This window comes from Corvus kubaryi, unplaced genomic scaffold (assembly GCF_017639235.1).
Source record: "Corvus kubaryi isolate FWS band 111438036 unplaced genomic scaffold, C.kubaryi_AGA036_p1.0 138, whole genome shotgun sequence".
Taxonomy (NCBI): Eukaryota; Metazoa; Chordata; class Aves; order Passeriformes; family Corvidae; genus Corvus; species Corvus kubaryi.
In genome coordinates this window covers 20,955,161-20,981,418 of record NW_024580672.1, presented here as the reverse complement: position 1 = coordinate 20,981,418, position 26,258 = coordinate 20,955,161, and the positions used below count along the sequence as shown (strand labels likewise).

Genomic DNA, 26,258 nt, shown 5'->3' with positions numbered 1-26,258 from the left:
AAAGTGTTCAGTCATTGTCCAGCCTCGTCAGCAGCTGAAAGATGCTGTGTCCACAGCAACAGAGATGGGGAGAAGGCCCCAGAATGGAATAGATGCTCATTTTTACTGGGATTACAGAGTTATGGTACCTGAGGCTGCCAATACCATTTTTCAAATGCTCTGGCTGAACTCACTGCAGCGCAGACACAGTCAGCTGAAGAGGGGATTTAAATGTGACACTCCAGACATCAACTATTTTTAAAAGGAATGGAAGTAGGAAACCAGTGAGAAAAAGAAATGTAAATTCCTCACGACTTCTCAAGCATCATTTCCCCACAGAAGGAGAGATTTCATCCAAAAGTTAAGTTAGGAGAAAATCCCTGTTGAGAAAAGCACTGGTTTGGATGTGAGCTTTTCCTCCATACTTTCTGAAGAGCTTTTAGTTCATATAAACATCCTGCATGGTTTGTAATTTATCTGACCGGAAAACTCCTGGAGGATTTTGAGCTCAACATTAAAAACCATTCACTTTCTGGGGTTTCATAGCTTCTGTAGGCTGCCTGTTCCAGGGGGAGCAGCTCCTGGATCGGGGTCACCTCTGTGATCAGAGATGAACTCAATGTCCAGCCCTTGACCACAGTGTGCACGGGGTCCCCAGTGCCCAGGGATCGCTGCCAGGACAAGGATGAGGGATGATCCCTACCCAGCTGTCTGAGCCTGCTGCTTCTCCATCCACTGCTTCTGGCACTTAGTGGGATGTGCAAGTTTGAATGTTCTTTTCCTGTCTGTTGGCTGCAGGGTGCTATAAAGTGTGCTCACTAAATTGGCACAGATGCCAATGCCCCTTCTTTCTCCTCCTTCTCCTTCTCCTTTCCTCATGTGACACTTCCTCTGACAACACAATTACTGTTCCTTGCAGCCCAAATGCTGGACATGAAATTGCATTTTCTCTTCCCATTCAAGCAACTCCTTGCTTGAATTCCGGGAATCAAGGTTGGGGCCCAATCTGCATCCACTCTGGACAGATCTGTCTTGCACTGAGAAAGGATGAAGTGCATGCTGCACGAGTCTCTGGCCATAATTCCATTCCAGAGATTATATTTTCAGGTTTGTGAAAGGAACTGGCTGGAGTAAAAGCCCTGTGAGTAATGATGTGTTTGTGTGAGAACACCTCCACCACTCCTGCAAGATGTAAAACCAGTGGTGCTACTGCTCTCACCGCCCTTTGAGATGCTGCCCTTGGTAGATTTGGGTCAGATTTGTTATTTTAATGGAATCCTGCTGTGCAGTGCAGTAGGATAATGGGATTGTTTGGCTCTTGTGTTGTGCTCTTCATCAATAGATAATTTTTTTCTGTGGATACTAAAATTTACTCCATTTTAGAGGTGAGGAATTGTTGCAGAAAGAGGTGACCAGGGGCATTGGTGGAGACAGGAGCACTTTTGCCTCCAGACTCCCATTCTCTGTATTTCCCAGTCCTTTAAAGTTAAAGAATGACCAAACCATTTGAAAAATATCTAAATATCAGCTCTATTAGAAAAACAGTCAATAGATCATCCTGCTCATTTATCCCTATAGTATCCATCTGCAACTTATTAGAACAGGCTGAAAGTCAAGTCCTCAGTCACCACTTCATTTTTCTTCCTCTTTTGTTTGTTTGCCTGCTTACTTGCCTGGGAATTTGTTATTCAGAGTCCTGGGAATGTAGAATGTATAAGAAAAATAAATAAAAATACCCTCTCAGTGCACAGATCACCCCCTGAGACGGTGCCTGTTGAGCAGCCCTGCACTCCAGGGTCATGAGGCTCCAATTCTGGTACCTTTTCACCTAAAACTCCTTGAAATCCATGGAGCAGCTGTGGGATCAGTCCCTTTCCTTCTGAAGCTGTAACATTAGCTGTGGAATTAAGGACCTGGAGGTTTTTAGGTGGCACAGGAGCACTGCAATGTCTGTGGGCAGGGACAGGCTTTAAGTGAGTATCCAGTGTGTGAGCATGATTGCCCTCTAATTAATTTCTCACAAACTTAGGACATCTCTGTTCCTCTGCCAGTGGTAATGGAGCTTTTTATTATTATTGTTTAGAATGAGTATAACTGTGAGCTTCATTAAAACCAAATGTTTAATTGCACTTGTGGATCTCAGGTTTATCAATTTACTTAATTTCCCCTGTATAGTGCAGCAGAATAATATATAATAGTTTCATATAGTGCTGTCCCAGCCAAGTTTTGCTTCAGCATCACAATTTCTCAGACAAGTATGTGTTGATGGTTTATGTTGGCAGGACCTTTGCTTCTGCTGACAAGTTGGAAAAGAAAAATCCCATTTATATTTTGAGATTTCCTAAAGCCTGTTGATTTATGAAATACGACTGGCCTCGCTTTAGGTTTTGTTTTGGTTTTCCTTTTTAAGAGGGAACAAAAAAGAAATTATATTTGATTTTATAGACAGTTTAAAAAGTGGAATTATTCCATTAAATTGAGTTTCCCTGATTGAGAGATTCCTGGCAAGTGAAACAGCGATTAATGAAACATTAATTATCTGAGTTATGTTTTAATTTCTTTTTGTTTGAGATGGGGAGAGTTCTCCTGTCTCATACAGACATTCCCCACATGTCCACATGGCTGAGAAGGGAGGACAGGAGGCAAACACCAGCGGGTTTTCCATGTGCAGGGCGGATCAGCAGGGATGTGGATGTGCTTTGTTCAGTGCTGACCCCCAGACAGGAGCAGGGACCAAACCCTGTGCAGAGATGGAGTCAAGTTTAACTCAGGCTCAGGACCACACTGGAGCGGGTTCCAGTTGGCCTTGAGCCTGGGAGTTGATGTCTGGATGTGCTCTGTGGGATGGATATTTTTCCTCCCTCTCTGCTACCAGTGATGGAGAAGACAGAGGGATTGTTTCAGGTAGGGCTGGGATTGTCTCTTGGCTTTCCTGCCTGCCTCATTTGCAAATCTTTCTGACTTCCCAGCATCTGTAGGGTTTGGGACAGAGGAAAACACAGATGGCCGTGAATTAGACACTTGACACCAAAATTTGAATACTTACTGCTTTTCTTCCCCTCAAATATTTATGATCCTGGGAATTCTGGTAGTCTTTTATCTGATAGAAATCCCACAGATTGCAGTAGAAGTTGGTCTTAACAACTTGCTGAAATCTCTTTGGGGTTCTTTGTATAATTTTTGATTGGGGATCTGTAGTTTGATATACTGTTTGCCATATTAATATATTATTTGCCACACTGGAAAACACTATATTGTTCAACATTAATGGCTCCTGAAAAATTCAAAAGTTTCTGGGAACATGGGCTGACTCAGGAGTGTGGGAGAACCATGATCCACAGGGAGACACAGAAATGGTGGAGGAGTAACAGAGGCTCCTTGGAAACACCTGAGGAGAGTGGAAGGAAACAGTAGCTATGGATTTATTTTATTTGCCTCAGATTCTCAGTCCTGAATAACTGGTGGGTACTGTTCACACCAAAGAAAAAGAAAGGAACCATAACTCTTGGCTCATTACATTTTTAAGGTGCTGTGCTTGGCAATGCACGATGGGGAAAACATGCAATTGTAGGAAAGGAAAATTAGTCAAAAACAGAGAGCTGGCCAAGAAAATTCATATTTGATATTCATTATCTTATTACTGATGGTCACAAGCCAAGTGCTGGTATCCTGTAGGCAGCACTCAAGGGATAATTGTGCCTTAAATGAAAAGTCTGTTTCCCTTTATGCTGAATCTGCAGATTTTCCTTGTCCTGGGATTGCTCCATAGGCAAAGGTGGAACCGTCCTTAAAGGCCCATGCTGTCCCTTGGGATGGGAATCAGACTGGTATGCTCAGGAAAAACCCAAATTAATCACTCTGGCATCTGATCATTTGTCCATGCCCTCAGCAGGTAAAGGAAATGAGGGGTAAAGAAGTGGTTATTTAGTTCTTTCGAAAGAAATGGTCATTTAGTTCTTTCAGACAGATTTTGGGTACATCAGGGATACATTGGAAACGTGGCATTGATGCAGCACATTTTGGATATGAACTTCTGCAAACATGATGCTCACTTTAAAATATTAAAAAAAAAAAAGGAGAGAACGCTACTCAGGATACAACTAAGTGTTTAATTACTTTCTAGTGTAAGTAATTAAAGAAAATTATTTAAGCCTCTAATTTTGAAAGTGAATGTTCTAAGAAGGGCAAATCTAGCGTTAAAAATAAACCTCTTCATGCTTTGCCATTGCTTTTGAGTTGTCAACACAGGGAGCTGCTCAGGCTGGCCCATTTCAAACAGTGACTAATGGACTCCTGCCTCCAAAATTAAATGATTAATTGCACAAGGCAAAGACAACAATCCTTATTTGATTGTGCTGATTACAGAGCTGCTGGTTTTTGGAGTAAAGGGAATATGTTGTCCTAGTTTCCTAAATCCTCCAAGGAGTAAGGCAGCTCTGACAATAATTGAGAGCTGTGGGGTGTGAGGTTACTCAAATCACGGGGTGACCTGCCCAGAGGTGTCTCGTATGTCAGGAGGGTTGTTGGGATCCTGGCTGGAGCTGCAGGGTTGCTGGGATAAATCAGTCCAGCTTTTCCAGCCGTGATCCATCACTCCCAGCACGCCGTGTGATGGGTGAATGTGTCTTACCTGCTCTGCCAAGGGGACTGAGAAGCTGCAGATGAATTATCAGACCCTGAGCCTTGGTTCAGGTCAGTAAAACAGGCTCCTGTCACTGCTGTTGTACAGATTTTGGTATCATGGCTTTCCAGGCTGCTTTTTTTCTCGGACTTTTAGCTGTTCCAGTCACCAGTAAAGTGTCTATGGGCTTGGCTGAGCTGGTGTTAACGGTGCTCTGTAGCAAAATTGTGCAGCCAGCTTGGAATTAATGCTTCACTTAATTTGTTAGAAGACCAACGACTTTGAGTTTCTTCATCGTATCTTCCTAATAATAGAATAGCTAAGGCAGCTTTGTCCTAATAACCATAATTTTATTTTTAAATCAGGCTTCATGGTGTCATTAACCTGCTTTTGGGCCCTTCCTCTTTCTCCTATTTTATCCTTCTTTTTTTAACTTTCTGCAGGAAAATTGTACAGCAACATGTATTGGCCTCATAGTGGTTGTAGCATCTTACCTTTGCTGCAGCACAGACAGGAATAAAAAGGGCAGACACTTCTAAAACACCAAAAAGACACACTAAGAAAATAAAGTCACTCTATCCCTTGTCTCAAGTCCCTCTCCAGCTCTCCTGGAGCCCCTTTAGGCCCTGGAAGGGGCTCTGAGGTCCCCCTGGAGCCTTCTCTTCTCCAGGCTGGCCACCCCCAGATATTCAACCTTTTGTCACCTTTCTTTTGCTGTGGCATCTCAGGACAACTGGGCAGGACCCAGCACAAGGACCCTCTTTCCTCTTGCAGGCCATAGCTTAAAGAATTCAGCAAGAGGGCTTTCACTGGAAAATCTGTGAGTTCCTCAGGGAGCAGGTGGTATTGCTGTCAAAATTATTATTTTGGGCAGCAAAATGAGCGAATCAGGAATCAACTGTTCCCGTTTCTGAGCTTCACTCTGCTGCCCACTGTGCAATATTTAATAATCCATCCTGACACTGCGAGGCCTCTTTGATCTGGCAGAGCCCAGGCTCCCATCAGGGTTTGGTTTAACAGCTGTAATGCACACTGCAGACTGCAATGAATGCTTTCCCACTGTACCTTTGCTTCCCAAAGCGTTTCTCCAGGCTCTTGTTCGTTCCCATTTGCCGCGGCTCCTCGGAAGCCGTGCGCCGCGGCTCCGTCGGCGTCGGCAATGCATCACTGGGAGAATGGAAAGCAAATAAAACACAAATATCATTTTGTTCTGCAGTGCAGCACTTCAGAAGAGACAAATTTCTGTGAGCCATTGCTTCTTTTAAAGTATCGCGTGTGCTGCAATGACAAATGTACAGCTTTGATGTTTCCTGCTCCGCTCGCCCGTGACATTATAAATCAGTGCTTTGCTTTCTCAGACTCCATCCTTATTAAACGTGGTGCAACTTCGGTGTAGACAAGCTCCTGAAAACCATGAGTCTCACTCTGCTCTCCTCTGTCCCAGGGGAATTATTGTGTTTGAAAACAACAGCTACGTTCTGGAGCCATTGGAAGGTGCTACCAGTGAACACAAGATCTACCGAGCGGAGAATCTGAAAATAGCCCCAGGATCTTGTGGCCACCAGCTGGGCATCCCTGCCATGAGGACTGCTGACAGTGACACGTCCCAGCATTCTCTAGCTGGCAGGGTAGGTGGCTGATGTGCTTTTATGTGTCTGGCTGGCAGCATTTCCATATTAGCGCCTACCGCAAGAGTCTCTACTGAGCAAAACATTAACCCACATCATCAGCTTCCCTTGGTGTCATCTGCTGAAGTGCGGCCTTGAAATTATTTGTTAAAGCTTTATTACTTTTCCTCGACTCTCCCTAACTTGCTTTTCACTTTCTTTTCAACACAGAAAAGTTTATGGGTTCGTATTATGGTCATATAGTTTGGTTCTTGTATGGTTACAACTAGAATTTAAGGCTCCCTAAGAATACTGAGCGATGTCTGGAAAAGTTCTTGCCCTCCCAAGATGAAAGAGAATGTGATAGCTGGGATACTTTGCTAATACTAGGTCTGGAACCTTTAAATTTTAGTAGAAAAGTCTCTTATGCAGACAAAACAAATTCTCAGCATATTATTTTACAGCTGTATTATTGTAGTTGCTGTGATGTTGGCAGAAATGTGCTTCATTTGAGACACACCTAGCTAACAGAAACCAGAAATTAAATGAACTAAAAACCAGGGAGAGGAAATGCTGTAATAAATTCATCTGTATATTGGATGAGGATTGTAGAAAAGGCTGGGTTAGTTGTTCAGGAATTATATAATAATACAAATCTGCCATCAGCATTTCTTAAATGTTACAAATGGGGATTTGGACTCACACGTATGACTCAGGCTTTGCACCAGATCCATTGGTACAGAAAGCAACCTAAGTGACATCCCTAGGTATAATTTGTGCAATGGAATTAATTTATTTTACATTTTTAGGAGTATTAAATATTACATCTAGAGCATTAGCCCTTGCATGTAACATTTTAAGAATTAAATGTATTTCGAAAAGTATGTGTGGGTGGGAAATATTGGAAAAATAACTTCTTAAGGTTTCCCCAAGTTATTTGTGACTTTGACTGAATTCCACTGAAGTAATCAATGTAATAAAGAAATAAAATGTGTGCAGGTAACAAGCTGATACAATCAGAGCCATTTTATTATCAACCTTATGGTTCTCCCATTTTGCTGGTGCCTTCAACTACATCCCAGATTTCACTTTAAATATCCAAAAAATATTTTTGCTGTGGTTCAGTGGACATAATTATAAAACCTGTCAGCAGTCACGTCATATGGATAGGTACAATACATTTAATGAGTAAGTTGGTTAGACTTCTAATGTAAGAATTTTGAAAGCTGTCAAATGTAATGTGTGGAGTGAGTTTTCATATTTCAGTGTTGTCACTAAGCAGTCTGTCACTGGACACACTGAATAAAGATGACCTGCAAAGTGGGGAGACATAAAGCTGCTCCAAGTCACACTGGGTGACAGAATTAAGCAGAAATCTGGCCTAAGGTTCAGGGCATGATGAAAATATTTGGCTTCTTGACAGGTCTGGGGGAAGATTTTTGTTTGGTTTTTTCCCCTGACTCTTCACTCAACCACCTACACAAAATTCTTATTGAGCAGAGCTGAAATGTGAGATCAATATATCACAGAGGGCCTTTGGGTTAGATGTAAGTACAGACAAAGGATGCGACAAGCAGCAGACTCAGCTTCCCAATCCAAACAGGAGCTTCAGTGGGGCAAGGCAGGAGCTGCAGAGGACGTTGCAAACAGGCTGTGCCCCGCTGGAGCGGGGTCTCTGTAAGTACTGGGTCATTTCATGACTCACTGGACCCTCAAATTGCACCAAGGAGTGTTACAGCTGAGCACCATTGAGACAGGACCCTGCAGAACGTCTGGTGTGTGGGACAGACCCTGCAGTAGGGAATTTTCTCTGTAGCCACAAAGAAAAAAGAGCCATTTAGGTGGTGCTGGTAGCCACAACCAAGCAGGTGACTTCTTAGAGCGTGGAGAAAGAGAGGCTGCACCTCTGCAATGTCAAACCAAGGTGTGCCAATTCCCAAGGAGGGAAGTCTGAGGAAGGGCTACAGCTGCTGGGACAGCAGGTTTGTGGCAGGAAGAGGTGTGGAAGAAGCAGAGGAGAGAGCAAATGGTCAGTGGAACAAAGCCCATTGTCCCCCGCCTCTCGTGGCTGTGTCATTGAGTGTTCATTTCAGCTCTGAAGGATTAACTCAGCAAAGGGGTTGTGCATTGATGCAGCTGGCTGCAGAAAGCAAGCTGAAAGAAGCCATAATTAGGTGTATTTCATCAATAAATATTGTATCCTAGGAATGCACATAGCCTTTGGGCAAATCTCAGGAACAGATTTGTTATGCAAGTCAGTCACCAGAGGCTTATGTGATTTTTATACCTGCAAGCCAATTTCTCTCCAGCTCACTCTCTCCAGTCCAAACAGTTTTACTCTGGGTAAGAGGGAAATGTTCTAAACTGACTGACATAACAGAGCTCTCCTTGTACCTTTGAACTCAGATTTTCCTGTATCATATTTTCTTCCCTTGGAGGAGGATGAGAGGCACCTTGGAGACACATCTCTTTAGGACCTCATGATAAATTTCAGGGTGTGAGAGTTTTAGTGTCTGAGAGGTCATATCCATCACAAACTGCAGCCACATGGCCATTTGCTTTTTGTGGCACCTCACTCATGTCTGACTGACATCACACCCCAATACCAGACGTTATAAAAGTATCTACTCAGCTCATTTGCTAGAGCCCCTAATAAGTGTAATCCTGTCAAGTGTTTGCATCCTTGATGTTTAGCTCATGAACAGCAGCTTTTAGTCCTCTCTCCATCCATAAATATTGTCCAAATGAAACTTAACTCTTTTCAAGTTACTGGAGTTTGCAACACTTTAAATATGAGTTTGAAAGTCAGATACTAAAGATTGCATCATTCACTCTTCTCTAATTGTTGCAAAACATCAAAATCATTAATCTGCAGATAAAGAAGACGAACAGTTAGATAATGTGAAGAAAACTTTGTGAAATTTGGCTGGAAGGCAATGTCCAGCACTGGGGATCACTCAGTTTGCCTTGGAACAGTTTTCCTTGGAAAGCTTTAGTTATGTTTTAGGTTAAAGAGCTTTGCTGCAGCTCAAGACACCATGGTCAGTTGTAGGTCATACATCTGTTTAAGCCCTTTCAGTTCTGGCAGGAAGATCAGATATTCTGCTGAGACCTCTTTTCCCTAAATATCCTATTCCAGACACAAGGGAGGAATGATAGGAAAGATGCTGCTGCTGTAAATCACAGAACTTTCACAGGCACTAATAGGTCACTTAAATTTAGGGTAGCAAAGGAGCTGTGATATGTTTTGTACTCTTAGAAAGTCATTTCACTTTCTTCAGTGATTTTGTTTTTTCAGCTAAACATTATGATACTTTTAGACCTGCATTTTGTATGAGTATGCAGATACAAAATTAAATGTGTGCCTTCCATTTTTCAAGTATTAATTTGCTTCCCCAGACACCACAGTTGGTCCTACTTTTTTCATTTTTGGGTTTTTTCTTCCTACATAATTTATCAGTTGACTGCTTGACCTCTTCTCTGCTTCACTCAATATCCTTTTATCTCTCATTTTTCTCAGTAACCAGTTTGTCTATTTTGTGAAACGTTTGTTAGAAGTTACCTCATCCCTTTAAGTGTGCCTTGGAAATAGCAAAGGTCTTTCTGCTAGAGGGGATATTCTCCTGTGAGGAAAGATAACTCAAACACTTCAACTGCAGAAAGCTGAAAGGTTGAGAGAGATTTTGCACCACTCTCCTGCTTACTGTGATCAAATCCTGAGGGGCTTTGTAAGTAAGGAAGACTTCCATGAGGAGGAGGAATACACTACAAATTTGTATGTAGTAAAATCATAGTAAAATGTAGGAAATCTGAGGCACTGGGTGTTTCCTCTTGCAAGCACTTTGTTGTATCAGTGCTGAAAATAAAATAAGACTTCTATGATTTTTTTTGACAGTACAAGAGGGAGACTCTGAAGACAACAAAGTATGTGGAGCTTGTTATTGTGGCAGATAATCGTGAGGTAAGGAACTGCAAAATAAAAAGTTATGGGAAGCGTGAGCAGGAAAGGGGCAGCCCAGTTCAGTTACCATGGTGCTGCAAATAAGGTGCTTCAGTCAATAATCTGGTGATTTTCTGAGGTAAATTACCTTCCCTAGTTAGGGCTGAGCAAGGGAAGGAGTTATTAAGAGAGGACAATACTGATACTCAACTGCAAAATTTCTTGCAATACTTCCTAAGGAGTTTGACTCTGAACTAACTGGGGTGTCTGTCAGTATGGAAGAAGAGGCAAATATTCATTCCTTGAGCAAGTTAAGTCCTCACTGCCATTCACTCTGCCCTCAGTGGGGCTGTCAGTGCTCCTGAAGCAGTGCTTTGCCATCACATTCCATGGAGCATGACTGCCTTCCTGATGGTTTGCGAAGGGAGCTTCAAAGTACCCAGCACTGGCTGTAAAAATGTTCCAGTGAGCTGAATGGCAAAGATCTGAATCTTGGCTTGAATTATTTTGCTGCTCTTTTTTTTTTTTTTTTTGGTCTCCTTGAACACTGCTACTCAGGGAATTGCAATCACTCTTTGCAAGACCTGCTAAGAGAAGAACTTTTTCCCAAAACATCAGTCCTGAAAAGACCGCTGTGTAACACTTGGAGATTTTAAAATCTTTTCACGAGAACCAAAATCCTCTCCCACCGCTGTGTTTCTTTTGGGGCAGACTATGGTCCTGTGAATCCAACAGGAGTCTGCTGGTGGCTTTTGGCTGCACCCTAATTCCCAAACATCCCTGATGTGCTGGCTCTTGTGGGGGGGAAAACACTGACATTTGTGCTGCTGGTACATTGATCCTTTACATTCCAAGTTTCAGAGACAAGGCAAAGATGTGGAAAAAATTAAGCAAAGGCTGATAGAAATCGCAAACTACGTTGATAAGGTAAGAACATGGGATTGTGTTGTAGTGCTAGGTTTGGTTTAGCAAGCTGTAGGTTTCCCTGAGAGCTCAGCAGGGCTGCTTAGGGCCCTGTGACCATTTCGCCCTCCCGTAGCCCATTTTGGGCGGCTCTGCCGTTTTGCTCCAGCCAGCTATCAGCTCTACAACCCAGTGACAGCAAAGGAGGCAGAGAAGGGACCCTCACTGGGCTTCCAAAGATCTTTAATGTTACATCTTGTCCTGGCCATCCCCAGAGGCAGAGAGAGCTGGTGATCCGGGCACCGGGGGGTTTTGTCAGATCACAGGGGCGGTACATGGGCGAGTTGGGGTACAGGAACCCACAGGGAGAGCCCAAGGGAGTGGCCGGGGCAAGGGGCAAGGGAAAGCGGGGAAACATTATGGGATAAGAAAAGTAGTGGATAAACAGATTGCCACAGGATTGTTTCTCTTTTCCCAACCTTACTACACCTCCTGAAGGGTGTTGCTGTGAAATCGCTTTCCTCTGCTATTAAATCATAGCCACATCTCCTCATCCACTCACCTTTCATGGAGTTAACCCTGCAGCTTTCCTGATACTCCAGTATTTCAGAGCAAAGCTTCTCGCCAGACAGGAGAAGCAAATTTAAACTTTTCACTTGTGCTTTGATACACTAAGCCATGAGCTCTGCTCTGCTGTATATAGAATGCAAAGGCCTATTCATAAGGAAAAGCACAACTTAGCCCTGGGATTTTATTCACTGGGGAATAATCACCTATGGAACATCCTATAGAAAAAAAGAGGATTATTTTGAAGAGGAATTTGGAGAACAAAGTCATTTGCAGCAACAAGGGAAGGTGCAGTTGCAAGGCCAGCAAAGGCCTGTGAAAACACAGTTAATAAGACATATAATCCAAGGAAGATGGCAGAATTACAAATAAGGAAGCAGAAGTTGGTGGCTGAGTGAGAGCAATAATAGAGGGAGACATACACTGGATTCTTTTGGTCTTGAAATAATTTCTTGACAGTAAACAATAAAGGCTAAGAGTCCTCTAGAGTGGATTTTGAACAAATTAGAGTTTATTTTTTCTGGGCTGTATGGCCAGAAAAAATTAGGAGTCTCGTAGTGAAATTATAACTGAGAGGGTCTTAATTTATCTGAGAACTTACCAAGAGGTACTTCAAGGGCAATACTTCAAGGAGAAGCATTCCTGATTAAAAACAAGCTGCTGAAGACACCTCTACCTCATCCATAATTGTCTTGCTGACTTATTGCCAGAGGACAGGTGTTTATATGTTACCTGCTCAAAATTAATTTTGCATATTGTAATATATTTTTTGTTTCATGCTTAATTTATGCTCAACAAATGCCGGTGTTATGCAAATGACTGTAATGCATAGAAACAAGACAAAGATCTATTGTATGTTTTCCTCAGCCTGTCAGGCAGATCTGGACTTGATCAATCCTTGACTCCTTCCTCACATTAGTCTCACATTAGAATTGCTGTTGTGGCTCTGCTAAGGTTGCTCTGGCTCCCCTCTTGCAGCAAAATGGCTTTTGTGGTGGGGGAATTGATAAAATCACTTGGTTTTATCTGCTCTGAGCAAGACTTGATGACCCTGGCTCATTTTCAGCTATTATTATGAACCACTACCATAGCACAGCACAGTTCCTGTCTCTCTGGAATTGGATCTGGGCAATCCAGGGTGGGGCAGCCCTGGGAGAGTCACCTGCCATGGCCAAGAGTCCATTCTGAACTGAAGGCCATGGGGAGGGAGTTGCAGGGTTGGGTAGGACACGGAGAAGCAGGAAATCCCTGGATCTCTTTGAATGCCTTATGGGTATTGAGTTGGGCCAGAACTGTTTGCTGGAAGTCTTGGAAATATTTTGTCTGAGTCCTATCAGGTGTTTTGCCCTGAAGACTAAATTGTTTTAATCTCTACAAGAAAGGGTCATTATGCTTTTATTGAAATATTCTAATCCAACGTGGTCTGAAATGTTTTTTAGATGCATATTTCCTACTTTTCTCCTCTTCTTAGTTCTACAGGCCACTAAATATCCGAGTGGCCCTGGTCGGAGTGGAGGTGTGGAGTGACATGGATAAGTGCTCCATTTCCCAAGACCCTTTCACCAGCCTGCACGAGTTTCTGGACTGGAGAAAGCTCAAACTCCTACCTCGTAAAGCCCATGACAATGCACAGCTGATCAGGTAGACTTGACTCTGGGTTTGATACCTGCTGGGATTTTGGGGATTTGGGGGATTTCAGGATAGCTGTACTGAGTCCTTCCCCAGCTGCTAGGCTGTTGGGAGGAACATCTGTGCTCCTGAGGGTTTGTCTTTCCCCTCTGCGAACATCAAACACAAAACCACTCTGCAGGGCCCTTCAGCAGATGCTTCAGTCGAGTTCCTTCCCCAGCCCTGGTACTCGAAGCCTGTCCTGAGTACAGCCCGTGTAGAGCAGAAGGTTGTAATAAACTGCTGCATACTCAGGGTATGAATTTGCAACCAGTTTAAACTGGTCTCAGTCCAAATTGTCACTGGAAAAGGCAGTCCTGCTCTGACCCCAGTGTGAAGCCTATTTCTTAGTGAAAAGACCTCAGTATGCTTTAAAATGCTGTCTAATTTGGACAATTCATTTGCACTCGTGATTCAAAAATTAAACAATAAACACATATTTTACCCTGCTGTTTATTCTTGGATTGAAGTAACTGAGTAAAGATCCCTGTCAACCCAAACCAGCCTATGATTCTGTGAAAGTAAAAGCACTCTTACAAAAAAAGGTAAGGGGAACACCTCTTTCTTGAATCAGGTGTTATTTTGATCAATCGACTATTCTTTATACTAAACAGATGAACACACCTGATGTCTCAGTAATTAAAAGGAGTTATTTACTTCCTACATTACCTGAGTAAGAATAAATTGAGCCTTTCCAAACTGTCCCTCATGAGATATTTGATTGCTCTCTATGCATAATAACACTTTATTTGAAATTATTACTTTCTAGGCTGTGGATCATCATGAGTAGCACATAAACTTCCCCTTGCATTACAATAACCCTTCTTGGAGTTAGAGACATTATTTTTATGCTTGTACTTCTGTTCCCAACTTCAGTCAGCAGAAACAAAGAAAGGGAAGAAGGGTCCTGTTGCAGCAGTAAAAACAAAGGAGGGTGATCCAACGGGAGAGATCCAATGGATGTTCCCAGAGCTGGGACACTGGGGTTCAGTTCAGCTGAGTCAGCACAGCCCATCTGGGCTTTCCATTGCTTTAGACCTGCAAATGTGAGGGGCTGAAACGGGGTCTTTGTTTGAGATTGGCAGAAGTACAAAACTGAAAATAATAGGGAGATATCTTGGCATTGACTGGTGACTCTGTGTCTCCTCTCCCCCTTTCCCACTCTCCTGCAGCGGGGTGTACTTCCAGGGGACAACCATTGGCATGGCTCCCATCATGAGCATGTGCACAGCAGAGCAGTCTGGAGGGGTCGTCATGGTAAGTGGGGAAAGCACAGCACTCAAACTGGCCCAACTGGTGTGACACCATATCAGGTTCTGCAGTCCTGCATCCTGGACCACAACATCAGCCCCATTTGTCCCATTTTCCATCTCTGGATTGTTTATATCCCCATTCAGATTTCTTGTAAATGATAGTTTCCATAGTGAAAAAAACAAAATATTGCATTAAAAATATAGCAGGGCCTCTTTGCAAGAAGTTTATACCTCTAATTGTTATTGAACCAGGTGCTGTGAGGGAAGAGAACCAGAAGATGTATTTGTTGTACACTTGGGCATATTTGTGTTACAGGCAGCAGCAGTCTATCCTGAATCTTTTATTATATTGATTTTATTCTGTATTTATAGAGTTTCCTGTGTTAGGCCTTATTTTCCATCTTTGCAGCAGTGGTTTTATTGCATTGCCAGACAGTGAGAACAAACAATGGCAGCATTTATTCCACCTGAGTCTCTCCCAGGGTATTACTGTTGTTGCTAGATGCAAGACATGGTGAACACACAAGTAAACATCTTGTCCAATTTCTGGAAGGAGTTCTGAAGTATTTTCTTTCTGATTTTTTTTTTTTTAATTTTAATTTTACAGTGTTTTGTGCTAACAGAGGGAAGAAGCTCTAAAATAGAATGATCAAATCACATAATTTGGGAAAAGTTGTAGAAACACAAAGTTTCAGGCTCTTGGTAGCTTGAGAAGCTGAGTCTGTAACTGCTGTCTGTAACAATTATTCACTGGGTACCTGGGGAGAGGTACAAAAGGAAAAGGAGGAAGAAAGGCTGGGAGAGCTGTAGGCGTCTCCCAGTGCACTCCCAAGTCTTGGTAAAGGCACAGATGAGGCAGACAGCCCCATTTGACTCTTAGCCCTGCATTCATTGCTTTGGCTTTATCTGCAGTCAGAGATGCCCTTAATGATGAACTTTTTGTCCTTTTAATTTTTAGCAGAAGATTTAAAACACTCCACCATGTAATTTACTGCCAAGTCAGTTCTCTTCACTCTGGAAACTGACATTTTAAAGAGAAATAATTACAAATAGCTCATTCCAGTAACAAGAAGACAAGAATCAGCATTTCTTTAGAGTGTTCTCCTAGAGAGGGGACTGATTTATATGTCCAGGAGAAACCCAGGGTCTGTGGGTGAATGCTGGTTCAGGCTGCAGAAGGGGAGCACGATGTTACCCTGACCCTCCATGAATTTAAGCTTTTGAGGTGCAAATTAACTCAAAACTTGCACAGAATAACCAGAAATGTTCTCCAGTTCTTTAAGCAAATCCTCAAAAAGGAGCCAAATCCGAATGAAGCAAACACTCACCCCAAAACCCAAAAGTGCAGCTGTCCAACCACCCCCTGAGTTAACAAAGGCTGATTCAGGTGTAGACAAAACATATTTATATCTATTGGTACCTGTACCCTGGCACAGCTGCTCAGGGAAGAGGTGGAGTCCCTATCCCTGGAGGGATTTAAAAGCCCTGTGGATGTGGCACTTGAGGCCACAGGTCAGTGGTGGCCTTGGCAGTGCTGGGGGAATGGTTGGACTCCATGATCTCAAAGGTCTTTTCCAACCTAAAAGATTCTGTGGTTCTATGAAAGAATGAATCACTCTTAGCCTGGGAAGGTGAGGGGCTCAGGTGGCTCAACACGGGGCAAATGAATGTTTGGCCAACCTCATAATTTCAGCCAATTTCTTACCCATCCCACCCTCAACACTCAACACCAAAAGCTCCCACACTCTAACACCTGTTCTGGAAGAGAAGACAATGAGAGACTGCGTAAGAAATGACATTTGAATACAAAACCTGGAGTGACTCTTGTCTGATGTGATTTTCCTGGCTCTTTTTGCAGTTAGTCAGCTCTGCTTTGTGATCTAAATTCCTCTGTCATGCCTCCCTGGAAGCCTGCCTGCCTCTCTTCCATAGGGCTGAGTTCTCTCCGTAGGTGACACCCTGTCTTCCATTAATTTTCAGAGAAACACAAAGCAGAGAGAGCAGCCATGTGAGTGTTGAGAAGCTTTAACAAGACCTTTATCATTTCATTTTCCTCTGAAGTTTCTGTAGTATCATAGAAAAACCAAAGAGAAGTTGACATTAAAGGAAGTCTTTGACATGATTCAGTCTTCATTCTTCTGTTTCCAAAGGTTGCCCACTGAATTTGTGGATTTAAAAGTAAAATACTTCTGAGAGAAGAGGAAAGTGACTTTTTATATGGGCAGATAGTGATAGGGCAAGGGAGAAACGTTTTAAACTAATAGAGGAGAGATTTAGATGAGATCTCAGGAAGAAATTGTTCCCTGGGAGGGTGGGCAGGGCCTGGCACAGGGTGCCCAGAGCAGCTGGGGCTGCCCCTGGATCCCTGGCAGTGCCCAAGGCCAGGCTGGACATTGGGGCTGGGAGCAGCCTGGGACAGTGGGAGGTGGGGTGGGACTGGATGATTTTTGAGGTCCCTTCCAATCCAAAGCATTGTGGGATTTTGTGCCTCTATGAACTGAGTGAACAGGCACTGAAAGCACCAGGAGCAGGGCATTTGCCTGCTGGAGCTGTAGACAACAGTATTTAATTATTAGGATTTGATTTAAATCCCAGTGGAATGAAGCAGAATTCAGCTGAAAGCAGCTGCATGTTTTGTGCAACAGCTTATAATGTCTTAACAGTAGATGGTTGCTTATTCAGTGCTTGTGAAATGTGTTTGGTAATGACTTTTACTGCTCAAGTTAACTTTGAAAGACCCTGGTGGAATAAATCAAAGTCACATTGCTATTCATTTCTTTAGTCCTTGTGATACTTAAGCGGTCTCAGTATCAAATGGAACATGTCACTGTTTGTTTTGATAATCTTCATTTATGCTGTCTTCAAATAACCTCTTTTGCTGAGGCATCACATTCCTTCTTTTAAAAACCCTCTCTAGAAGCTGATAAAATTGCATTCCAAGTGGGTCTGAGCAAGTAATGAGAACCGCATGGGCTGGAATAATTGTTTGCCTATTCAAGTCCCAAATTACATTTCACATCATTTATTGCTCTGCTTCTGGAGTGGACTGTGTGAATCCTTGTTTTTAGTTTTAGTTGACAGCTTCAGAACATTCAGAGAAATATAATCACTGCTCAGTAAGTAGGGGAGATACTGGAAAAATAAAGTCTGAGCTCAATTGGCTGTGTGTCTGGATAGCTCAGTGAGGAGTTTCTGTCTTGACCAGATAGCCCTAATTTCAAAGCATCATCCAGTGGGGTAAATTATATGGAATTATTTCACTGTTTCTTAATCTTCAGCCCTGCATTGTTTTCCATTTGGGTGAGAGGCTGTGCTCTTCTTACGACATCAGGTTCGATTACATTGAATTCTTTAACTATTCCATCAATTACTGTGTGCACAAAGATAGATCCATCTGTATCTGACCAGTATCTAGATAAGACATCTCATTACGTAGGTGTTGTGCAGGACAAACTGCACACAAACTGGCTGCCACAAGATTTTTATATTAAGATTTAAAAATTTGGGAAAAAGAAATTTCAAAAGAGACACTTTTTAAAAGAGAGAAGATAAAATTCTTTTGAGTTTATTCCAGTTGCAGAAGGAGCAGTTTGGTGTGTTCAGAATGACTTTATTCTCGTCTCGATTTTATTTGCTATTTGAGAAATGATTTACTAAAACTATTAGCCCAGACAGATGAAAGAAGAAACTCTTAAATCTACCCCAAGTCATGTATTAAAACCTCCATTAGTACATAGATAATGTTCTAGACAGTTTTACCTTTCACTTCTTTGTAGTCTGGAGTTTGGCTTAGATGATGCTGAAAGAGTTATTTAAAGTGAATATATTCATGCAAGCTTCTGGAGCAGGCAGCTGTACACAGTAATTCCATTTACTGACTGATAAATACTGGATCATGCATTTATATTACATGTTTATGCCTTCAGGGAAAGCTTTCTTACAAGTGTGGTGGATTTTTTTCCCTCAATGAAAATGATCAACGTGGAAAGGTCTCTTACTTGTGGTTAAGCCAAAACGTCATTCGGATCAGCAGCCTGTAATCAGATCATGCAGTGAATTTCTCAGAAATGATTGTCCCAAAAATCAGCATTTAAACAGGGATTAATGTTAAAATTTCAAACTGACACTTCCAACATTTAGAGTATTTGTAGGTTAATAAGAGGCCATGGAAGATTTTGGCTTGCGTTGGCCTTTCATTTTAAAAAGATTTTCAAAGGTTCTTGGTTTTTCCTTACAAGGTTTGTGAAATCTTGGACATTCTGATATTAAAGAAACAGTCTGAAGGAAATTCAATAGACTGAGTGAAATCTCTTGCTGCATTTTTAATTTGCCTCCTGACAAGATCCTAAAGGATCTTCTCACTTCTCCCTCATCACACCCATCCTCACCCATAAATTACTGCCCTTTCCAACACTCCACATCTGGTGACCTCTCTCTGCCACTGCTGGGACTTGGGAGTTTGGGGGATTTCTTGAGCAGCAGAATTTCAAGCCCCAGTAAAGAGATGTTCAAACCTGCTCAATGCTTTCAAATATCTCCTGGGGAAACTGGGTGGCCAGCCAGGCTGTCCTGAAATTCCCACTCTGCACTAGGTATATGTGAATAAATTTACAACTGGGTTTATTTAACAACACAGCAACTACAGCTCCTAAAGTTATAAAGCATTTCAAAGGACAGGCAGTAGGACCTCAGAGGGGGAATGTGTGCCTTGAATTGGGTTTATATGCTGAATTGACTGGTTCTCCTGTGGATTTTTTTTGAAGGATCACTCAGAAAACCCTCTGGGTGCAGCAGTGACGCTGGCTCATGAGCTGGGGCACAATTTTGGAATGAATCATGACACACTGGAGAGGGGCTGCAACTGCAAAGCATCCACAGATAAGGGGGGCTGCATCATGAACCCCTCCACTGGGTAAGTGCAAGGCTGAGACTGGCAAAGCTACAGCTACAGTGGGACATCTCTGGTTTCATTTTGTGCCTCAGGGGCACTGACAGGTAAAAAAAGGAAAAGATTTTTCAGCACCTGTTAAATCTTGTCAACCTGAAAAAGTTTAATGTTATCAGAGCACAACAGGTACCATTGCACCTTTCTATTTCCAGGTTACCAGTGTGAGAGACAAAAGTGCTGTAAGCAACTGGTTAATTTTAAAAAAACCAATCCACAGCCAAACAAACTGCACTGCAAGTGGTGAATCAGAATTCCACCTTCTCTCCTCTGGCCAGCTGAGCATCAGTCACAATGGGAAATGAGCCAAGACTGAGATGAGTGTGTAAGAAATCCAGTAATGCAGGAAGTGCACTATTAGAGTCTGCAAGCTCTTTGTCTCATGCAGAGCAGGTTTTTAGTTTTGCAAAACTTCTGTTGTAAGTGTGGAGCAGTTTTAGCATGTGAGAAAATTAAATCTGTAAGGTCAGTGGGATTAAGGCTGTTCTGTGTCCAGAGGGAGATCTTCCAAGAAAAGAGATTAGAAATGTGGGAAATAAAAACTGGTGAACCCGTGGTCATTTCTGTGAGTGCTGGGCCAGGAGCTGGGCTCGATGATCCTTGTGGGTCCCTTCAAGCTCAGGATATTCCCTGATTCCTTGTGTCAGTACTGAAGGATGGCTCTGCTGGTGGCAAAAGCACTGTGCCAAGGGACAAAAGTGTTTTGTAGACACTGAAATTCCAGGCACCCTGGGCAGAGCTGTCACTGCTTGCTGGGATGTATTTTAAATTCCTGTTAGAAACTGAAGGATACAAGGAACGAGTTCTCCATGTCCATGTTCAAACTAGGACTGATAGGATGAAACTGAAGTAAGATTTGCCAGAGCTCTCTGATGGTAAGCCATGTGTTAGACTGGACCAGCTGCAGGAATGATACTGCCTGTGACTGGAATCCAGTAAGAACCAGTGAGGCAAATATCTGCCAGCAGTGTAGGTACAGCTGGAAGTGCCTGAGGACAAGAGGATGGTCTGGATGTTCTCTGATGTCCCTTTCAGCTCCAGCATTCACTCTGTGTGCTTAAAGTTCATCTGTTGCTTAAAAACCTCTTCTGGGAATTGCGATCAGCTCTCCCTCTGCCTTTTCCGAGACTGCAAGTTTCTGGGAAAGAAGGGGAGCAATCTGGGAGAGGCCAGGGAGTGTTGGGCAGGGTTGCTCCCTGCTGGTCAGCCCAACAGCAGCCTTGGAATTCCTTCAAAGGCAAAGCTGTCACCCTCCATCAGGGCAGAAATTGGGATTGTGGCCAGAGGCCAAGCACAGCAAGCTGAGAGACAAACAAAAGAGAGTTGAGAGAGTAGTGGAGAATGAGAGGGACTTCTGTAGGCTGGAAAAGAAAAATAACTCTGCTCTTCTGAGACAATAGGTGGTAATTATCCCCATGGAATTGCATCCTGCACAAGTCAGGGCTCTGTGCACACTGTGAGGACAGAGTGAAGTGGGAGAGGGCTGTGAGGTGAGGTGGTTGCTGGTGAGCAGTGGGCAGCAGGGCTGGGCTCTGAGCTGCTGAAGGATTCATTCCAGTCAGCTCAGCTGAGTTACTGGTTCTGCATCCAGCTGCTCCACTTCAGAGTAAATACAGGGATGCCCTCAGGACAGAAATTTCTGGACCTTGTCTGAACTCATCTGGTGAGAGGGGCGTTAAAACAGCTCCTTCCTCATTCTGCCTTCACGCTGGAGTCCTTTGGGTGTATCTGATCCTGTCCTGGGTGCTGGATGTGCCAGTCCAGACACTGGGCTTGGGCTGGCTCAGGGCAAGGTCAGAGCAAGGTTGTGCCCACTCAGCGTTCCTCAGGATATGAGGGATTGGATATTCCAATCCTCATCCCTTGGGGATGACTCCAAGCAGCTCAGCTCTTCTGGGGGGGTTTCTGTAGCACCTTCCAGGTTAAAGGCTGTGCCCACCTCTAGCACCCCACAGGGTTGGGGAGGGGGAGTCAGCTCCCCCTTGTAATGCCCTCTTTGGATTTTCACCAAACTCGGCATCCAGCTTGTGCCTGAGCAAGAGCTGTGGCCTTCACAGCCCTGAGCAGGCTGTTTTGTTTGCACTGATTATTGATTTGTAAATGGAAACTAACTTTGGGTTTATAGCCTTAGGCTCTATCTCAACACCGTGCTGTCAATCTGTGATAAATATTCCTGGAGAACACTTCTTGCCTTGAGCCAAGCTGCATCTCACCAATTTCAAATTAACACTTTGAATATTTAATTACCCACCGTGTCTCACCAATAGCAATATTCCCTTGAGCACCATTATTCAAGGAACACTGAAAAGTTTTCCTCTCTGGAAGTGCTTGTCTGTTAAGGGAAGGCCAAATGAATGCTCCTTATCTCAAATGCACTCTGGAAATAGCCAAAAAATCAAAACTAAGAGCATCCCATATCCATTTAGAGAGACAGCCTGCTCTCAGTGTACTCACTCCATGCTCTTCTAATTGGTTTAAGGTAGATTTAATGAGTGGAATTTAAAAAAATCTAGCTGAAGTTAGTGTAAAAAGTACTGAGAGGCCCTTATCTGATGTCTGTAAAAAGTAGGAAATATCTAAGTTATACCAGAAAGGCCTCTGTGAATTTAACTTTGGAGTCAGTGGTGTGGTCATGCACAAAAGGGAATGTTTTAAAGCTTATTACTTAAAAGGGATTTCATCAATTATTGTAATTTCTTTCAGTTCTTCTGTTTCAGTCTTTGAAGAGGTCTTGGAAATTACATCTTGGTGGAAAAAAACCTCCAGGGATCAGGGTAGAATTTAAACTCTGTTGGGTCTCTCCTTTAATCAGCTTCCTACAGTTTTTATTCTTAGAAGATACCAGCAGGATGAACACCAGTTGTGTGTGAGCTACAAGACGTACTACTTTAGCAAAATGCATGTTTTATAACATGAAATCAAGCACAAAACCCCACAAATTTGTGTCAGTCCAGGACTTTGAGACACTCAAATATCTGCAATGAAAATCACATAAATCCTTCTGTAGAAATGGGGGCGGTTCCTATAAAAATACTATAAATGAGGAATATTTAGTACTAAAATTAATAGTTAGTAGGAAGGAATATTAATATTTAAATATATTTAATTTTGATACTAATCATATCAGTAAGGAATATGTAATACACATTGTCCTTGTTTTTATGCACATGTTGTAACGATGTTCCTCTGGTTTTTTAAATTGTTTTGTACATAGACCATTCCAAGTGAAAAAGAAGGAATATTAGAGAGATTTATGGGTCTTTTTGCTGAGATCTCATTATCTGGAAACTAAGGGACTAGGCTGAGCCAGTGAGGCCACTTCAGTATTCCACTTGTTTTCCAAATATCTCCCTAAAGTGTCCACTCTCAGGAGTGAAAATATTCCTCCTGCCAGGTAGATAAATACCAGAGAGTTCTGGTGCAGGGTCTGGATTTATACCCTTGCAAATGTGAGCAAAATTTAGCACTGCAGAGCAAAATGCTGCCAATTAGCAGCACTTGTTTATTTAATAATTCTGGAAATGCAGTTTTTACACATCTTTCATCAAAATTGGGCACAGGAGCATTCATGGGGGTTGAGGTCAGGTGAGCTCCCACTTAGAAGTTGAAATATTGAGTTCAGATATGTTTGAGATTTTTTGCCAGCCTTAAGGGGAGCAAAATTTTGATAGTGTTCTCCCTTCCTGTGAGCTCAAGGGTTGAACTTCCCCTCAGCCACTTACCTGTGTCCTTGAGCACTGTGCTCTTTTAGTTTCCATGCAGGTGATCCACACAGGGAATTGTCTGCAGGGAAGTGAACACAGTGGAAATTTGTTCTTCCTTCCCTCCTACAGGGAGCACTCCTTGGTGTCTTTGCATTTTCTCTTCCTAGGTGAGGTTAATGAGAGCAGGAACCCTCCAAGGCCAGGCAGTTTCACCAAGCCCATTCTGATGCTGACCCTACCGTTGTCTTTTTCCCTTTGGGATGCCCTTACCTGCAATAACAAAATCCTCTTTCATTGGCCCCTGGCAGAAGCGTTTTCTCTTCCCAGGATCGTTTCTTGGTGCTGGATCATCCCAGCCAAGGCTAATGGGAATGGCTCCTGGGACAGAGCCATTTGTTCCATCTCTCTTTGCCTCCCCATAGCCACAACCTGATGGAAAATGGGGAAAGGGCTGCTTTGTGGTGTCCCCTCCAGTCCTCTTTGCACCTGGATATGGGAATGGTGGAGATTTTTCTCAGGTCTGGCCCGCTGCCCATACCCTGTTCTTTCTCTACACATTTATTACGAGGTGGAACACCCCACATTGATCTGGAGGGTTCTTGTCAAAGCCCATGATGGAGAAAAGATTAAATAAATGCAAAATAATTTAAATACTCAGGAGAATAAAAATACTGTATGAACTATTGTTTCAAGACATGAAACAAGTGGCAGATACTCAAGAAGTGGAAAATCTGATGTGTGAGAGAGCATGGCCGCTGATATTTGCTTAACAACCTTCCGAATGAAAGGACATCTCTTGGGAAACTTTTGTTTTCATCTAGGCTCCTGGTAGACCTGGTTTTCCTCTTTTTCCAAGAGTTCCAAGGCATATTCTGATCTGCATCCCTTGCTGGCACACAGGAAGGTGTGGGCCAGGCACAGGAGTGAGGAAGCAGCTTGTTTAGGATACCTCCCCACACAACAGCTCCCCTTTGTCATGTTCCTTCCGTGTGATGTTCCTTTTGAAAAGTCAAGAATGAATTGAACCCCTCTGCCTGCATTTTTTCCCCATTCTTATCTTGGATCTTGTGTTCCCGTTTCCAATTTTCACAGCTGGAATTTAAAGTCACTTCGTGCTTTTCACTCAGATTTTAAGTTGAATTTACTCAGATAAATAGGACTGCAAGTGTTACAGGGAAGTGGGGCTTGGGCTGTGGCACTGCTGGTGGAAATTCCTGTTTGGTGTAGTGATGATCATGAGTGAAAGAAAAGGAGAAATGAGATCAATTTAACCTCTCAGCTATAGATTATTATTTCAGAGGGTTTTTATGGAACTGTGCCTCACGGGGAAAAAAAGGAACAGCTAATTTTGAGTAATTGCCTTTCAGTACACGGTTTCACTTCAATTATGGAGTTTTTGGAGGCAGGGTCTGGGGGAGGAGACCAATTAGGAACACAGAAAGAGCACAGAATAGAAATCACACGTAGAAAAATACGGGTTCATTTACTGTTGTAATTGGGAGAAGACATTTTTCTAACCAGTCCCAAAAACCCCCCTGTAATCAATAGGTTCTTAAGTAAAATTAAAACCTTTAGGTTAGAATTAAAGCAGGGACCCAATGGGAAGCTGCCTATTTGTGAATGAGAGTGAGAGCAAAGGTGATCTGTTAAGACTCAGCTGAGTGACAGTCCCAAATTAAACTAATTGTCTTGAATTAAGCACCGCTGAGGAGAAATTGGGGAAAATTAACAATGGGAAAGACCATCAGGTGGGCTTCTTTCAGGTACCACTGAAAAAGAGCCTTGGTTTTAATTCCCTCCAGGAGCAATTAGATATTCTGCACTGAACACTGAGTACATCAGCAGTAATTAAGGTGAAATAAAATATTTAAGTGGAAACAGAGTGGCTTTTTCGTGAGCAGCAGTACCAGATGTCTGTGATCAGCTCCAAGTGACACCGAGCAAGACCAGGAGTTGCACAGGAGACACAGCAGATGTGAACATTCCTGTTTGCCTCAGTGGGGATGAGCTGGTCCGTGGATCTGTTGTAGAAGTGGTCCAGGCATCCCAGGATGAGCTTAGGAAACATTTGTTCTTTCACAGGCCAATTCCCAAGATATTCTTGAAAGGCAGATCTGCTGCAAGAGAGGAAGAGTTCATTTGCTGCTTTGCTTTCATGTGTTAGCTCCAGTGGCCAAGGAGAGGTGCATCACACTGTATTTTGTGTTTATTTATAAATAAACACCCTTTCCTGCTGGCAAGGAAAAGCTGGTTTTATCGGCTCCCCTCTATTGACAGCCTCTGTGGTAGCAAATACATTATCAGAGACATCTAAAATACCTATTTATTTGCTTTCTCTTCCTGCCCTCATTCCCATTTCATGCTTGTTCCAGACTCTGGAATGTCTTGCTGATTTTCCTGGTGTAAATGCTCTGATTCAATCTCTGCAGTGCTCAGACTTGGAAGATTTCTCTGGAGTTTGTGCTCAGTGCACGGGCAGGGTTGGCAGAAGCTTTGGCATTCACATGCAGATGTTATTGCAGGAGTCCAGCATCAGAACACTCCCTCTTCCCCAAACCTCTGGGGTCCAAGGGTGCATCTGGAAATGTTCCCCAGATCCCCTGAGGAGTCTCAACTTGGATTAGTGAATATTCCTTAATTAAGTGTTGGGTCACCGGTGCGTGAGTTGTATCTGTGTACAGGGTCTCTATCCAAAACCATCTGATATTTCTGCTGGAAATATGGGTTTGGGCAGAGAAATTGGCCTGTAGATCCAAAACCAAACCTGGGTTGCTCCTGTGCTGCAGTTTGCTTCTGCCTCTGGTGAACTGGAGTAGCGTTTGTGGGGCTGTGTGAGAATCCAGACGATGGGAGCCATCCAAATGAAAAGCAAGGCTTGAGGGGGAGGAAAGATGAATATTAATGAGGATTCCTTAGGGATCTGTCTGGCTGTCCAGGAGTGCAGTTATCCTGATGGAACTGGGGGAGATGAACTGCAGGATTGGGTCAGGCTGAGGGGATTCAGCAGCTCCTTCACTCCTCCCCCTCAGGCAGTGTTTGAGGGAACAGCACCCCGTCATTAAAGTGTTCCA

General features: G+C 43.0%; 1 protein-coding gene across 2 annotated transcripts in view; it reads left to right on the top strand.

The window, feature by feature from the left end:
• ADAM12 (ADAM metallopeptidase domain 12) overlaps nt 1-26,258 on the top strand; it is a 171,659-nt gene that overhangs the window by 104,836 nt on the left and 40,565 nt on the right. For both annotated transcript variants that reach the window (XM_042019566.1, XM_042019565.1), the window contains exons 6-11: nt 6,045-6,228; nt 10,103-10,168; nt 11,003-11,074; nt 13,089-13,258; nt 14,458-14,542; nt 19,302-19,450. In XM_042019566.1, the coding sequence (XP_041875500.1) occupies nt 6,045-6,228; nt 10,103-10,168; nt 11,003-11,074; nt 13,089-13,258; nt 14,458-14,542; nt 19,302-19,450 (726 nt within the window). The remainder of the gene's footprint in view (nt 1-6,044; nt 6,229-10,102; nt 10,169-11,002; nt 11,075-13,088; nt 13,259-14,457; nt 14,543-19,301; nt 19,451-26,258) is intronic.